Raw genomic sequence first — 17,662 nt, 5'->3', positions numbered from 1 at the left:
GAGCTTTAGTTGCATGGTTTCCATTGTGGTATTTTCAAAATGAAGAAGTTTGATGAAAGAAGTGGTTTCTAAATGCCAGCCTGTTTATGTGCCCTCATCAGGACCACAGTAACGCCCCACCGGCATTATAATAAATGAACGCAGGTTTCATTCAGTCTGCGTCACATCACAAATGTGGAGTGCTGAGTATTCCCATTATATAGCCACTGACAAACAGATTTGAGATTCAAAGTTTTTTAGCAAATTATTTAACAATAGTCAGTAAAAGTGGATGAATTTGCAATTCGCTCCTTACGTAGGTCTGAGTCACACTGAAAACATCCAAACAAATATAACAGAAAATACTGAGAAAACACAGCAAGTTCTCTACTTGTGTCCTCATTCTGATTTTGACCCTTAAACTGTCAATGGTGTGTGCGAGAGTGTGTGTGAGAGAGATTTCCATAATTTAAGTGTTATATAAGCAGTACAGGTCGTTGTGTTTGTGCGAATAACAAACAGAATGGAGCAAAGCAAATGGGAGGATAATTTACCCAAGGAAGCATGACGAATACAGTCAACCTGTACTGAGTGGTGGTGTTGAATATGCTGATAGGTGTGTATCTGGACTCTGCTCGAAACACACAAACTTACAAATACATGTGCTTTATTCCTCGTGTTATAGTACCCCATGTCTTCTCTTTTAATAAATATATTCTGTGTTGTATGTAGGGCTGTGCGATATGACCAAAATCTCATATCCCGATATAAGAATTCTATCATCCGATAACGATATAAATCACAAAAATTTAATATTTTCTGTAAATTCTGTGAATCTCGGGCAGCTCGACTTGCGTGAAGTGTTTCCAGCTGCGTGTCCTTTACCCGGAGTCCAGTGTTTTAACCGATGCATGAAACTATACATTTTTAGACATAAGTTGTAATGACCGCCGTTTTCTTTGTATTTATTACACGGCATGCTGCGGGGAAAAGCCTGTTCTAACGTTTGAGTCTAAAGTTTATTTTTTAGCACCTGACGGCTCTTTTTTACTTCTCATCCGTAAATAATCTGCTCTTTCACGTGATTCAGTTTATTATGAAAAGTCTCAACAGGATCTTGAGCTTTATTGTGAAAAGCTTATGTGGAACATAAACAAGCGGACACGCGAAGGTGTTACCGTCGCTGTTGCTAACGACAACGCATAAAAACAGGCGCTTGTCCGTCAGTAGTGTGGTTATATTACATATAAGAGAAAGAGAGAACTTTAAGAAATTAATATAGCCACTACAGTGACCATCAAAACGATGAAAAATATTGCCGTAAACAGTTAATTTGCGACAACACGAAACAAACGATAGCGTAAAATGAAACGATAGATGTTTTTATATCGTCAGCCGATATATATCGTTATATCAAACAGCCCTATTTGTATGGTATCTTACCTCGAATAAATAAACTTATAACATTTTTAAAATGGGCTAATTTCCCTTCTTGTGTGAAACAACAGTAACAATAAAAACTTTAAAAGGACCTGATTCCATATTTTCATTCTTGGAATCTGCTAAATTAGAATTTCATCACACACAGAATTCCAAATTATTCTCATTCATCTTGCATTGGATCTTGTCGCCATTCATCAATTAAGAAACGTGAACTTCCTCTTATCTGTGGAAGCCACCATCTTTTCTGTTGTGAACTACTCTGATAGTTTTTTATTCAGGATTCTTTTTGTACGTTATGTGTGTGTTTTATAATGTTTCTGGCTTAGGCCCTTGTATTTGTGTTGATTAAGTCTTTGCCTTCAGATCAATCCCCAGATACTTATGATTTAATAATCTTTAAGTCAGTCCCACTGATGCTGACCTGCTGACTAAGGCATCCTTCTTTATTCTCAAGTCTACCTTGATCTCCTCTGTCTTCGCCAAATTCAGGTGTAGCTTCTTGTACACTGTGTTGTCTTCGTAGCGCTTGTTAAAAAGACCACAGGATCCACTTATGCCTTGCGAGCTACTGCTCCAATCACTTTATTGACACCATTCTAAAAAAACCTCTCACACCACAGACCAGTCTTCTTTTATGTGCTCCCTGGAGGCATTCATGAGCTTTCTTAAATACAGCGCCCCCTGCTGGTAAACATTATTACATAAACACCTACATATCACCACATCCCCTTTCCTCTGAATTATATACAACATAGGTCTTTTTAACTAACATATACACATAATTGTTTTACATTAAAAAATTTTCAATTATTTTTTTTCAACACCATCAGAATATAAGATAAAAACAAATCCAGTTATAGCTTTACAGATTAAGCCTAACTGGTCTTTTGACCTCACGCTCTGACCTCCTCAATACAGGTTCTGAAACCACTGCACTCTTCTCCACATACTCATGTCCATCCAGTGGTTTCAAATCAGACACTGTCTCTGCATGTGACACATCAACATTTTCATCTTCCTCACCATATTGTTCCTCCTGAAATGTTTCTTTAGTCTTCAGCAAGTTGCGACGGTTCCTTCTGAACACATGACCTTCTTCAGTTCTTACGTCATATGATCTCGGACCTGCTTCCTGAAGAACAATGGCTTTCCTGCTCCATGCATTCTGATCTTGAATTCTCACTACATCATCCTTCGCAAGCAATCCAAGTGCTCTTGTTCCCTTGTCGTATTGCCGTTTTTGTTTCCATTTCAGATGCTCTTGCTTTTTTATAATTTCTTCACTCTGCTTGCTTTCTGCATAGCAGGGCAAAGTTGTGTGTAGCTTACGATTCATCAGCAATTCTGCAGGGGATAAACCACAGTCAAGAGGAGCAGTCCTGTAGCTCAGCAGAGCTAAATAAGGATCAGATTGACTGTCTGTAGCCTTCTTCAGAAGCTGCTTGATGATATGCACTCCTTTTTCAGCCTTGCCATTTGCCTGTGGATGTTGAGGACTTGATGTGACATGTTTAACACTAGAATTACTGAGCCTTTTTTTCCCTGCTGCAGTCCCTACTACTAGATTTACTAGCCTGCGCAGATTTGCGTAAATTCCCCCCCCCGACCCTAACACCTCTTGGCACCCCGCTGAGATTTTCACAGGTCTTCAGCTCCATTGTTCTCCTGCTTTTGTTGTGCAAAGACACCCTCCCCCAACCCCCAACCATGAGAGATTCAGGTCTTTCCTTCCCTGCAAGGCTACTTTCCTTCCTTACTTGCAGCGTACAATACACCATGGTACTTCTTGTCAATCCTTGTCACTACATTGCTTGCCTGCCCATAAACACATATACACAGAGTTGTACATATATTTATATAGCCACACCTTACATATTATGCATAAAGTCTAGTTATACACACACACACACACACACACACACACATCTATATCTATATATATCTATATATATCTATATATCTATATCTATATCTCTAATATATATATGTATATATATGTATATATATGTATATATATAGATATATATAGATATATATATATGTATGTATGTATAAATGTATATATATATATATATATGTATATATATATATATGTATATATATATCTGTATATATATATATATATATCTATGTATATAGATATATATATATATATACACATATATATACATATATATATATATTAGAGATATAGATATATATATGTAGATATAGATGTGTGTGTGTGTGTGTGTGTATACATACACCAATATTTTTGAATACACGTATCCATATTTATGTTTCCAGATTGTTTGTATAGTGCACTTTCTATACCGTGCTCTTTGTACAGTTTTTATTTAGCTGCTTTTGTCTTGCACTGTCCACTTTTTTGCAATGACAATGCAGATTTTCCACTTGTGGGACAAATAAATGCAGATTTGCTGTGTGTGTGTGTGTGTGTGTGTGTGTGTGTTTGTGCAACATTGGCATTTGTTTACTCAGATCCAAGGCAGGCAAAACCTCTGTGTTACAACCTACATAGAAAAGACACACATTCACAATATATGGGTACACAAGTCTTTTTTATTTCAAAGTATTTCCGACTTTACAGCGTTTGCAGACCCAGTGTCCATCATCCCTGCATTTGGCACAAGTGAATTTCTGACATGTTGCACAGGTAAACCTGCTGCGATTCCTGTTGCAGCTCTCTTGCACCTGGCACTGCGTTGTCTTTACAGTCCCTGGCACAGCAGCTGCAGCAGCTTCAGCAGCCTGCCTCTGTGCTAATATTTCCTTGAGCTGCATGAATCAGCAACGAAGTTGCTGAGCTAGAAGACTCAGAAACAATCTTCTTTTGCCTGTCCACCCTGTACATGCCTTGTACAAAATGTATGCATTCACCGCCGCCAGGTCCAGCATATTGTAGAAAGCCGCTACTGGCCACCTGCGTGTTGCTGCTCTTACGGAATACATCCGTGCCATTTGGTCCAGCACGTCTACACCACACTGTAAAAGCAGAGAGAGAGTCATGAGTATATGTTTTTTTCTATAGGCCTGTATAGCACACATCAGAAAACATTGTAGCACTGGTGTAAAATTGTACACACATTCACATACCTTCATGTGGTTATAGTCTGTTATCGTGTTGGGTTTCCTCTTTCTGTCGTCACCGATCGTCACGTCTTGGTGCATGGAACTTAGAACACACACAGTCTTGTTTTTTTAGGTGCATAAATTGTCAAGGAGACACCGCCACTTCTAAGCACTGAAGTGGAGAATACCTCTCGCTTTGCAGTATCTTTTGCAAGTTGAGGAAGTTCACGCCGGACTTTATTCACCGTGCCCAGTAACGTTGTTTTGCGCTGCAGCAGTCTGTGCGACAGTGACAGTGAAGTAAAGAAATTGTCCGTTGTGACGTTTCTCCCATCATCCAAAAACGGCTCCATCAGTTTCATGACCACGTTCTCTGCCAGCCTCTCTCCCTTCTGATGACTGGGGTCCTTTCCCAAGTAAGGAGATGCACTGCAGACATATTTGGTGTCCAAATCCATGGTCATCCAGAACTTGATCCCAAATTTGTCTGGCTTGGTTGCGATATACTGTGTGAATGGACAACAAACCTTGGTAGGGAACAGCTGTTCATCTATGGTCATGTGTTCTCCTGGAGTGAAACTCTTAGCACAGTTCTCGTTGAAGCGTGTCCAGATGTCTGAGATCGCCGCAAATTTGTCTGTTTTCACCCGTTCTGCCCGCGTGTCCCTGTCATCAAATCGAAGGTGCATAATTGAAATGAATCTATCTCGGGGCATTGTCTCTTTGATTACTGACACCAGAAATCCTCCTGACCAGCAATCCACAATGGCACCAACAGGACACATGATTGCTCTTACAAACAGGATTGAAATGAATGCCATCAGTTCATGAACTGACAAATTCCAGTCCGGCTCTGTTCTGCGGGCTTGATGTACCGTACAGTCTCTGATGGTCTGCAGCATTCCCACGTCTAACAGGCAAAGGAAGCTTTGGAGCACACTTGTAATCTTACGTTGTCAGAAGATAAACAAATAGAGAATGGTAAATTTACATGAACTTCACTCTAAATGGGTTTATATAACCCATATGTAATATGGCAATGAGGTGTGAATGTGTGTCTTTTATATTTGCAGGTCAGTCAATGTGTGGGATATTTTCTATAGATACGGCAGGCATTTCTGAAAGTTGTAACACAGAGGTTTGGCCTGACTTGATTCTGAGCAACTCAGAGTAAACAAATGCAAATGTGCCAGGCCTCAAGGATAATGGGTGGTTTGCACAACAAAAGCTGGAGGAGAAACGAGCTGACGACCTGTGAAAATCTCAGCAGGGGTGATTAACACCTCGGGACTTGCACCAGAAAATAAAAAAGCCAGTAATTCTAGGGGGAGTTGGGTTTAGGGAAGTTACGCAAATTTGCGCAGGTTAGTAAACCTAGTGTTAAAGCCGTATTCTCTTGCGAAATTCTGCCATTCTTTGCAATTATAGCAAGGACCATTGTCACTAATGACAATTTCTGGTATTCCATGCCTGGAAAAGATAGACTTCACATGTGTGATCACATTATTAGCAGTTGTACTTGTAAGCAGAGCAATCTCAGGAAAGTTAGAGTAATAATCTATCACCAACAGATAGTCTTTCCCATTAAAATGAAATAGATCTGTTCCTACTTTCCTCCAAGGCGCTGTAGGAAGTTCAGGAATCATCATGGGTTCTCTTGCCTGTCTGCTCTGAAACTTGTTACATGTTTCACACTTTCCGATCATGGTCTCAATGTCTTTATTAATGCCAGGCCAGTACACAGTGTCTCTAGCCCTCCTTTTACACTTTTCTATTCCCAGGTGTCCCTCATGTATTCTTTGAAGTATCAGCTGTCTCAGACTATGTGGTATCACAATCCTATTGCCTCTCAACAGCAGTCCATTTACCACATTGAGCTCTGATCTAACATGATAATACTTTGAACAAGACCCTTTGGGCCAGTCTCCTTGGATATTTTCCATCACCATTTGCAGCTCCCTGTCTGCAGCTGTCTCTTCACATACTTGTTTTATCTTTGCGTCAGACACTGGCAGAGACTCCACAATCATATTAACATGATCATCTATTTCTTTCTCAGTGGAGCTTGCGTGACACACCTCTGATGCTCTCGACAGTGCATCCGCTAAAGCTAAATGCTTGCCTGGTGTGTATATCAAGTCAAAGCTGTACCTCTGCAGTTTCATCATGAGACGTTGAATCCTCGGCGACATCTCATTCAGATTTTTCTTAATGATTGACACAAGAGGACGATGATCTGTCTCAACTGTAAAGGTAGGAAGACCATAAACATAACAGTGAAAAATATCAAGTCCATATGCCAGCCCAAGACATTCTTTCTCAATCTGAGCATATCTGGTTTCAGACTTAGTCATGGATCTAGAAGCATAAGCAACTGGTTTCCAACTCCCCTCTTCAGCTTGAAGTAAAACAGCTCCAAGCCCATCCTTTGAGGCATCTGTTGAGATCTTCAGACTCTTAGTTGGATCATAATATGCAAGCACTGGGCGCGTTGTCAGTGTGGTTTTTACATCATTCCACTCTTGTTCATGCCTCGCTGACCATTTAAATTCTATGGAATCACGAAGTAACTCCCTTAGTTTTGATGTTCTCACTGACAAGTTAGGTATGAATTTTCCTACAAAGTTTATCATTCCCATCACTCTGAGCACACTTTTCTTATCTGTCGGGCGTGGCATTGTTGCGATGGCTTTTATTTTTCTTTCATCTGGCTCAATACCTTCAGCAGAGAATTTGTCTCCCAAAAATGTTATGTCCTTTACACCAAAATGACACTTGTCACGATTTAGCTTTAATCCATTCTCCCTTACCCGTTGCAGCACCTTCACCAGTCTGTCATTATGTTCTTGTAGGGTGGAGCCCCAAATAACCACATCATCAACATAACAGCGAACACCCTGTAATCCCTCTAACATGTTGTCCATGGCACGATGAAAAATCTCAGATGCTGAGATTATGCCAAATGGCATTCTGAGGAATCTGTACCTGCCAAAAGGTGTATTGAAAGTACAAAATTTTGAACTTCTCTCATCTAGCTTTATTTGCCAAAAACCCTGCGCTGCATCTAGCTTTGAGAAGTATTTGGCGCCTGCCATTTCACTTGCAATCTCTTCACGCTTTGGTATCTGGTAGTGCTCACGTTTTATGGCTTGATTTAAATCACCAGGGTCCATGCATATTCTCAAATCATTGTTTTTATTCCTCTTATCCACACAAACCATTGAGTTGACCCACTCAGTTGGTTCTTCCACTTTTGTAATGACCTGCAACTGTGACATCCTGTCCAGTTCTTTCTTTAAACGGTCCTTCAGTGGAGCTGGGACTCTACGTGGTGAATGGATCACTGGCTTTGTATCCTCTTTCAGCTGGATACTGCAAGTGCATGGTAGACATCCCAAACCTTTGAAGACATCCTCATAATACTGCACAATGGAGTCAACTGCTCCTCGCTGTCCACTTGCTGCTTCTGCACAGCTAATGTGGTACACCCTTTTTACTAGGTCTAATCTTTTGGATGTCACTCCCCCCAGCAGTGATTCACGACCTTCTGGAACAACATTAAACAATACATCATAATCCTTATGTTTTATTGTCACTTTAAGTCTGCATTGACCACTACTTTCAATATTCTTTCCATTGTAGTCTTTTAGAGGTACTCTTTTCTTTATTATTTTGGGCTTTGGTTTCATAGCATGGATCTCTGTCATGCTGATTAGGTTTGCCTGTGCACCTGTATCAATCCTTAGTGCCACCAAAGTTCCTTGTATTGGGAGTGAAACAATCCACGTGTCTTCATAATCTGAGCGTCGGTCACTGTCTTCTGCTACGTTATGCTCACGTTTTACATCCCCAAGTGACACCATGCCCACAAAGAAAGTCTCGCTTAAGTCAGTCTCTTCAGCTACATGCACTGATTTGGGTTTGGCTTTCGACAGACATTGTTTGGCAAAATGATTTTTTCCATTGCATTTCAAACATCTTTTGCCATAAGCTGGACACTGTCTAGGTTCATGTCTGCTACCACATCGCTTACAGGAGTACACTGTACCCTCTTTGCTGGACTGTTGTGACATATTCTTCCTCATATTCTTTTTAACCACAGCTATTTTTGCACCACCATGTACTGCAGCGACGCTTGTCTCATTAAATGTCTTTGCATGCTGCAGGGCTAACTCACTTGCGTGACACAGTCTTTCTGCTTCTTCCAGAGTTAGCTTGGAATCTCTGAGCAGCCGTTCTCTAGTCCGTTTATCATGGATCCCATACACAATTTGATCACGAACCATAGAATCTTTCAGCTCTCCAAAATCACATGACTGTGCCTTTAGCTTCAAATCAGTCACAAAGCAATCAAAAGTCTCTTCTGGTTGCTGCATCCGAGATCGGAAAACATACCTTTCATATACTGTGTTCTTCTGTGGTGAACAGTGTGCATCAAACTTTTCAACCACTTTGTCGTACTTATTCCTGTCACCAACTTCCTCAAACTCAAACGTGTTGAAGACTTCAATGGCTTGAGGACCAGCTACCGTGAGCAGCAATGCAATTTTCCTGGCATCGGGTTTGGAGTCCAGTCCCATGGCAGCCATATACAGCTCAAACTGCTGCTTAAAACACCGCCAGTTGCTGTCCACATTCCCCACCAGTTTCAGTCCTTCCGGTGGCTTCAAACTTTCCATCTCTTAACCTTGAACTGCTATCGCTTCCACTCTCCCACTTTTACTCCTGGTACCATGTGTTGTCTTCGTAGCGCTTGTTAAAAAGACCACAGGATCCACTTATGCCTTGCGAGCTACTGCTCCAATCACTTTATTGACACCATTCTAAAAAAACCTCTCACACCACAGACCAGTCTTTTTTTATGTGCTCCCTGGAGGCATTCATGAGCTTTCTTAAATACAGCGCCCCCTGCTGGTAAACATTATTACATAAACACCTACATATCACCACATACACCACTTCAAAAAGAAGCAGGCACCAGTAGTCCTCTAAGAGCCAACCCTCCCGACATAGCTCACAATCTCCTCTGAGAATGTCGGCCGATGACAGGATGAGTTGGACTTGAACTCTGAAGTGTAGAAGGTGAACAGCAAAGGAGATGACACAGTCCACTGTGACCTGATATTACTCACCAGAGAGGGTTAGACAAACCTCTGTCGCCTCACAGACTGTGGTGTTTAACAGTTTGACTTATATGCAGATATCTGCCTGTATATCCTTCATCAGTATAGGCAAGTGGGGAAAAGGAGCTTTAGCAGCATGTGTATTATTACAATGTCTTCACTGTAATTGATGTCGGCCTTTAGTCATTCAGGTACGTGAGTCATCTCTTTTCAGAGATCACACTTATTGTTTAACATTTAAAGTGATCTGAAGCAGTGATTATGCTTAAAAGTTATGAACATCTTTTGATGTTAATTTACTGGAGAGCGATAAGTTAGTTAAAAATTATTAACATTTACTCAGCGTTACTCCATATTTGTCGTGCATTTAGTTTTGGGTGTTAATGGATGTGTTTCTAACAAATCCTACTGAAGACATATTTTCCATCAAACTACAAATAGCTCACTTTGCTTTACTTCATCAGAGCTTCTCCCCTGTTTTTTCCTTCCACCTGCACAAGATGCACTCTGTGCCGAAATACCACTCAGAGACAGAGAAAGTGAATTTGAAGGTTAGGGGGAAAAACAATCAGAGCACTGCTTGTGGTCATTGCAATCAATAACTGCACTTCTGTTTCTCCTCACTGTCTCGTATATCTTCATTATTTGCTGTTGATTGTTGATTGTATTTAATGTTGTGTACAAATTACCTTTAATTTGGCCCTGACCATTAGTACAACTGTTAATGGTTATGAAGATCACTTCAGTTTATAGCAAATACTGTGAGAGCCATGAGGAAAATATGCCCAGTTCAAAATCTACACCTAAAAATGATTGTCTGGATTTAAAATATGATATTGGGATTTTAAACATCCTGTTTCTGTGTATGTGAAACAATTTTCAGACAAAATATTTTATAACTATTAATCTGTAGATGAGCATCTGATTTTATTCAAAAGCTCTGATTCTAATTGCTGTGTTATTGCTGTAAATTTGCTCCAAGAATTAAGTTTGCTCTGGCTAGTCTTCAGCTATGTTTAAGGCCTTTTGCCAATTAGTGCGTTCATTCTTTAATTTCCCCCAAGAAACTTGTGTGTTGATGTGTTTTTTATATTGGTGCTAGACTTGCAGTATTTCTACACTAGGCACTGTTTTCCTCATTTACATTTGTTTGTGTATACTATCTCACACTTCCCAGGGAAAGTTGGGTCCACCTACATATAAAACCACCCACTGCAGCTTAGACAATTTTTGCCATATTCCCTTGAGTGTTTTTTGAATGCAGTTTGAAGCCTTTTTTAATTAATTTTGCACTAACACAACATCCTGTATTGCTAATGTTCAGGACCTTGGTACTTAATTAACATATCGAAATTTCACTCCCAAACACAAGTCTGTGCAGCTTGAATAATGAGATCTTAGGACCCGTCCATCCCGGAAGTTATCTACGCAGGATTGCAACATGACCATAAAATAACCAAAATGAAACATTCACTTTAAAGTCTCTTAAAATCTGCATTGTTATTATATGGCAAGGTTTTTGAGTCTTCAGCCAATATATCTTGTAAGAACTATCTTTAAATTGTTGCTGAAACATCCAGAAAGATGATGCCGCCACAATGACCGGGATCGTTCTTGGACTATAAAGGCAAGCCTGTTTATCCTGGTGGGTGTTCTACAAAAGTAAATATGATGTCACTAAATGTTATAGATTTATGAGAACCTGAAAGAAACATCCTCCAGTAATGGTCTTGAATGTCCCAATAAATTATGTCCTCCCTATCCAAATGTTGACCAGCGGAGAAAACTTGAGTAAGTTTGTTCCAGTAGTGGAAAAATCTTTCTGAGAATATGACATTCCAAGCTAGGAAAGGACATAAAATGGATAAAGGTCTTGGGCTACCCGTCATTTCTTTGTATTTTGCTTCCAAGGAGCCAGAATTTCTTGTATTCTTTTAAAAGTGGTCTTATCCAATAAGACCACTGTTTGCTTTCTGAAGCCACTTCAAAGTTTTCCTTTGGATGTTGGCTTTTTCACTCACTTACAGTCCAATCCTTGTATGTTTGTTAAGCCACTAAAGCATAAAAAGGCATCTAAGAAGAAGAAAAAACTGTAATTTTCTTTTTTTTAAAAAAATCTTTGTTACTATTATCCGAAAACAGATGGATTTCATTATTATGAAGGCAATATTGTCTGACTTTAATCCACCATACAGTGCCATCTGGAAAGGATCTGATGCTTAATTTTTTAGTGTGTCAATGATCTCAAACACAGCAATGCAGTAAAGGAATACCTGGATATAAAGAAAAATACAGTAGAACACCATCAGTCATGGATTGGCCACCCCAGAGACCAGTTTGCAAATTATTGAAGCAGTACTGGAGAACAAAGTAAATTAAAGATGGTCATTCAAAAAATATTAACTTTCAAATTATACTACCAGTGTTGGGAAGGTTACTTTTAAAATGTATTCCGTTACAGAATACATGCCCCAAAATGTATTCTGTAACGTATTCCGTTACGTTACTCAATGAGAGTAACGTATTCTGAATACTTTGGATTACTTAATATATTTTCATGCTGTTTACAACTACATGAATGTACTATTACTGTGATTTATTACTGTTACTGAAGGTCCGCGGCTCCGAACCGTAGTAAAGGGACCTCTGGCTAATACGGTGGGTTCTGTGTCGGGTTCGTAGCTGAAAACTAGCTTTACTTTGTTGTGTGGGTCAACTTTGCTAGCGAGAGACAGAGAGAGGCGTTGAAAGGCTGCTCCAACTGAACTTATTGTTTTTGGAGGAAAACACGAACACGGTGTACAGTCGAGTCTTAATAGCTTACTTACAACTGGGCTCGTCAGGCACTCTTCTTGGCTGCAGTGGTTATTATTATATTTACATGCTTCCAGCTCCCGTTTTTGCTCGATGACAGCTCGTACTTTTCCTTTTTCTCCCCCCCTCGCTCACAGACACATAACGGGTACAGCAGTCCATTCTCCCTGCAGCACGGACTACACTGCCCATGATGCTACATTCTTTAGAGCTATACCGGTAGCATTCTGCCTATTAGCTTAGCACAACAACAACAAAAAGGCCTCTCTCACCCAGGAAACACGCAGAGCGAGAGCGTCACCCTGTAACCATGGCAACCGTAACGCTGCCACCTGGAACAACAGAACATAGCTTTCAAACAAAACCCAAACAGTCCTGACCCGCGACAATATGAAACAGGAAAGTACCGCCGTGTAATCCATTTATTTCAACAAAGTAACTGTATTCTAAATACCACCTTTTTAAAAGGTAACTGTAACGGAATACAGTTACTCATATTTTGTATTTTAAATACATAACGGCGGTACATGTATTCCGTTACTCCCCAACACTGTATACTACATACTGTATTTCCATGTGTGCTTGCACATGCTTCAGTGAATCACAGGATCTATTTCCCATTTTCCAGCAAAATGTAAATGAGTGATGTAACTGACCTAATAAAAGCTAAAGAAAAAAGGAAAACTTCAAGCTACACAGAAAACTAACGACCTGTATTTTGCAGCTCATGTACTTTAAGAACTCTATAAAGATGACAGACATTTATTTTTCTTGCCTTTGTCTCCCTGCAATAAAAGTAAATGTCTTGAGGGAGTTTTAAGAGCACATTCACACTGTGTGTTTGTTTGTTTGTGTGTGCGTGCGTGCGTGTTTGTGTGTGTGTGTCCAAGAATTACTCAAAGTTTCGCAGTGATGTCTAGCCTTTACCTTATCTCCTCCCTGCTGTTTTAGAATATTTTTCTGACTCTGGGTAATTTCCTTTGCATCAGGATAATTTCTCTCTGTTGATTTTAGGGACGTAAAATATGGGCAATTTCATCAAATTGTGCCAATCTGCAGTTGAGACAGAATGCTGTTGGCTGTTGCATCAGTCCGTCTGCTGCTGACTGCCTTGGTTTGGAGGCGAGTGGATGTCAGGGTTGTCGTACATTATTTAGTGGGGTTTGCTGGGTGAACTGCAGCATCAAGAGTCAGCTAAAATGATTCATGGATGCTGTTTAGCAGCTGACTGTGTTGCTTGACTTTCCTGTTAGTGGAATACAAAAAATTAAACTCTCAACAGAGACCAAGGAAGTGGTTACATGTGTGAGAGATTATTGTGAAACACACAAAAAAGACAGCGGTACAGTATAAGCCAGGAATCAGAGAAGCTGTAGGCTTTTTTGTTAGCTGTGTAATTTGGGAGTATTTCATGCTTTTGAAAATAGGGTTAGCACACTATCTGCTTTGCTTGAGCGGTGTGTTACTGGAGAATTCCTAAGTGGGCTAGCTGGCTGTAAATTGGGTCACTGCTGAATTAAACACCAGTGCTTTCTGTGCCTCTTCACTGCTGCACCAGAGAAGGCCAGGTTAGAAATAGTCATGACCACAGAGTCTAAATTCACAGTTGAGCCCTGGTGGACAGGGAGAGTGGGACTATGAACACAAGAAGTGGCATTTTAGAAGTTCGCCTCAAACAAACACGCCTTCTGTCATGGAAAGGTTATGCCAAGCGTCAGCAAAAGAAGGCTATTTGTGAAGGCGTTTCTGAGTCACAATCATTTTGTGCAGCAGAAATCGACATGGAAGAACATCTGAGAGGCAACGGCTACTTTGTTGCTCTAACAAGGATCTGGAAAAAAGGAAGGCTGAAAGATATGGAGACACTTAATGGGGAGAAAAGCATAAGAAGGCATGAGATGGGCCAGAAAGAGTGTAAGTGGCTGCAGAGTTCCTGCAAGTTTTTTGACAGTTTGAAACAAGCTCGAGTTTTGACCACCACTCAGAAAAAAAGACTGCATATGGTTCTCAAAACAGACTAACAGAGAGTGCAACTGACTGTGCCGGAGTGGAAGAGGGCCAAAAAAGAAAACAAACAAAAAGTAGCGGCAGAAGAATCAAGTAGGGAATAAAAAATAGATGCATCTTGATTTAAAATAAGAAATTCATAAACACATACTTCCCTAATCATGAAACTGAGAAATAGCAAAGGGGAATTATGAGGCAGACTTAAGAGCCAAGAGCAGCACATTTGAATTCAAGCCTTTATAAGGCTGCAGTCCTCCTGTCCCTGAGCTTTCTCAGTACTCTGCAGTGGTCCCCATGGCTCAACCTGCTGTATCCAGTCAGCCACACTCAAGGACAAACACACTTAGAGGGCAAGGGAATAAATATTTGATATAGCTATGCATCATGTGGTGAGACAGTCAGGAATACAGGACTAGCAAGCAAAGACAGGATAGAGCCAATAGCATGAATAACTACTCCCTACTAACTAAAACAAATTTAAACTGCTGGTTGAAACAATGCCTACAGCTAATTTTACTAAGTTGCGCTGGATCAAAGTTTTATTTCATTTTTGAAACGTTCCCACACAGAACTTTTTGATGACTGTAGCAGTCCCTTGCTTTTTATGCTATTCTTGTTTGTACAGTAGCATCTAATCTACTGTACAAACAGTAGATTACATGCTAATAATACCAAGTGGTGGGGATAAAAGTGGCAGAAATGGATGCCTCATAGGTAATTGTGCAACCAGGAGGATGCTTTGGGGCAGAGGATGGATGGATAAATGGATGGATTCATTGAAAATTCAGAAATCTTGAGCGTCCTTAGTCATGCTTCTGTCAATTTCTTTAACAAATCTTTGCAAAACTGAATATGAAGCTATTTCTTTTGCTAACAATCGATGCTATAGGCTTACCTGGGGATAAATGGTTACAAAACTGTGCCACTTTTTGTGGATTGAAAATTAAATCCTTCAATATTATATCTAGTCAGAATATTACAAAGACCAGGAGTCACAAGTTATCCATATTTTTTCTTCTAGACTTTGTTTTATTGGATGTTATATAAGAAGGCTAGAAATCCAGTATTGTTGAGTGCTTTGGTTATCAGTGCAGCCTCAAAAGGCCTTGGGGTTTTGAAACATAATCGCCATTGTGTGCTTACCAAAGTGCAACACAGACAGACAGCAAGGATTCATCTGAAGGTTTTTAGCAGACTGAAGTGCATGCTGGATTGATTTTACAGCAGCTCGGGAAAGGACTGAAGGCAGTCATCATGCCGAGGATGTATGAACGTGGACGTCAGTGCGGCAAAGCAAACTGGTATTAAACTGCTGCTGATTCACAGGTAGCTGATACTGTTGGGTTAACAATATCAGAGTAATTATCAAGCAGTGATTTCATTTTTCAAATGGCAGACACAGGACTGTTTTTGACTGTTTTGAGTACAAGTTCTGATGAAGAGTTTGACTGGGGCTGAAGTACTGAAAGAAACGACTGAATGACTATCTCCAGGTCAGCAGAGGAGAACAGTGGTTTGATTTTGGAGATGGTTATCAGCTGAACAAAAACCATCTCCACCAGCTTCAGCTTATTGTCACAGAGATAAGCTCGGAGTCAGAATTTACAGATGGTGGCTTGTAGGCTCTGCTTTATAAATAAGAGTAACGGCAAGACTGAAAACAATCAAAAGTCAAATGTCATGCTAAGACACTGGGGGATGATATTTATATTTCACGGTGGTGCAGATTTATATAAAAAGGAAAACCCTATTTACTTCAATGCACTAAAGAAAAATGCCCCAGGATCCACTTAATCAGGACAAATTAACCTCAGGGTAAGTAATAAGCTGGGATTTTTCACTCTGGACCAAAGCATCCTCTCGGTCAAGCGACTGGCTAACCGCCGTCATCCCCAGTGCTGCAACATGTCAAACCCAGGACAAAAGAAACAGTGTCACTAAAATTTAATCCGTATAACTTGGAACTATTTAAACTCTCCAGATGCCATCAGGAACAAATGTTGGTTATAAAAGAGATCAGGTGGGATGAAGGTATTATTATGCAGTATTGTAGTTCAGAGCTGTAGCAGGTTGCAGTAATGACCTGTAATGTCACTTTAGGGAGCAGCAGACAGGCTGCAGTTTATATGCTTATTTAATCTGACACGTCCTCTTGATATTATTTAACACCTTTTTTTGCAATTACAAATAAATGTCCTCATAGCTTTGATGGTCTCGTACTTCCTGCAGATGACGGGAAGCTGTCTCTGGATGAGTTCCAAGCATTCTTCTCGGATGGCACGCTGAATGAAGAGGAGCTGGAGAAGCTATTTCACACCATTGACTCTGATAACACCAGGTCAGCACCATTACTGCATGCCTGTTCGTGTGCGTGTTTGCCTGCAGCATGCACCGTGCATCCATAGCGGCATGAAATAAAAATGAATACAGTAAATTTACATGTGTGTGCGTGTTTTCGTGCTCGCTTGGCCATGTTTTTTGTTTTTGATCCCACCGCGCCATCAATAATGAAAGTCCATGAGATGCACGCGAGTGCTTTCCTGCTGCACCACATCAGTTCTGCTTTTTTTTTGTGTGCATATGTGGCTGTGTGTGCATGCTTAGGTAGGATGTATACAATTTACCCTGCAGTGAGGAAATGTCACATCCACTTTTGAAAGCTCCTTTTATGCAGACCCTTTTGGACCAGAGCCCTTTGCATTAAATGACACTTTTAAATATAAAAATGCCAAAATAATAAAAGAGAAAAAGAAACAGGAGCAGACATGAAGGGGAAGCAGTGAGTGAGAAAATGATGAAAGAAGCATAAAAACAGAGGAAAGCCATTGTTACCTGTTTTTACATCTTTGTCCTTCTATTCCCCTCGCTCCTCTAGACATTTACCTCTTTACAGCTACTCCCAAGATGTTTTATTTTGATTCTCATTGAATCAATTTATTGACCCTTCATAATCAGCCAGTCAGCTCAGAAGAAGCATGCTGACACAGTGGGATCTGAGTAATCAGAAGTCTAGCTCTGTTAATTTACACAACCTCCCAATCCTGCAGGCCCTCAAATAAAATGAAACCAGGCAGAACAAAAGCTGACCTTTATCGTTTTTGTAGAATTGAATTAGGTTTAATATATAAATCCTCCACCCTGGCTCAGGTTTTTTACATCAGCGCAATAAGTGGTCCAAGCAACAGCCCACCGTCTCTTTGATGCCATTGCCACTTGGATATGAG

The 17,662-nt window shown here is 40.3% G+C and overlaps 1 protein-coding gene and 1 long non-coding RNA gene across 3 annotated transcripts in view; one reads left to right on the top strand and one right to left on the bottom strand.

The window, feature by feature from the left end:
* Window positions 1-17,662, top strand: part of necab2 (N-terminal EF-hand calcium binding protein 2) — a 144,464-nt gene that overhangs the window by 29,953 nt on the left and 96,849 nt on the right. For both annotated transcript variants that reach the window (XM_085168465.1, XM_085168464.1), the window contains exon 3: window positions 16,668-16,776. In XM_085168465.1, the coding sequence (XP_085024591.1) occupies window positions 16,668-16,776 (109 nt within the window). The remainder of the gene's footprint in view (window positions 1-16,667; window positions 16,777-17,662) is intronic.
* The window catches only part of LOC146513692 (uncharacterized), a 296,792-nt gene that overhangs the window by 185,198 nt on the left and 93,932 nt on the right, over window positions 1-17,662 (bottom strand). The gene's annotated exons all lie outside the window — the stretch shown is intronic.

The sequence above is a fragment of the Neolamprologus multifasciatus genome, chromosome 7 (genome assembly GCF_963576455.1).
Source record: "Neolamprologus multifasciatus chromosome 7, fNeoMul1.2, whole genome shotgun sequence".
Classification (NCBI taxonomy): Eukaryota; Metazoa; Chordata; class Actinopteri; order Cichliformes; family Cichlidae; genus Neolamprologus; species Neolamprologus multifasciatus.
Note: the sequence above shows the minus strand (reverse complement) of the source record. Positions and strands in the feature narration are given on the sequence as shown.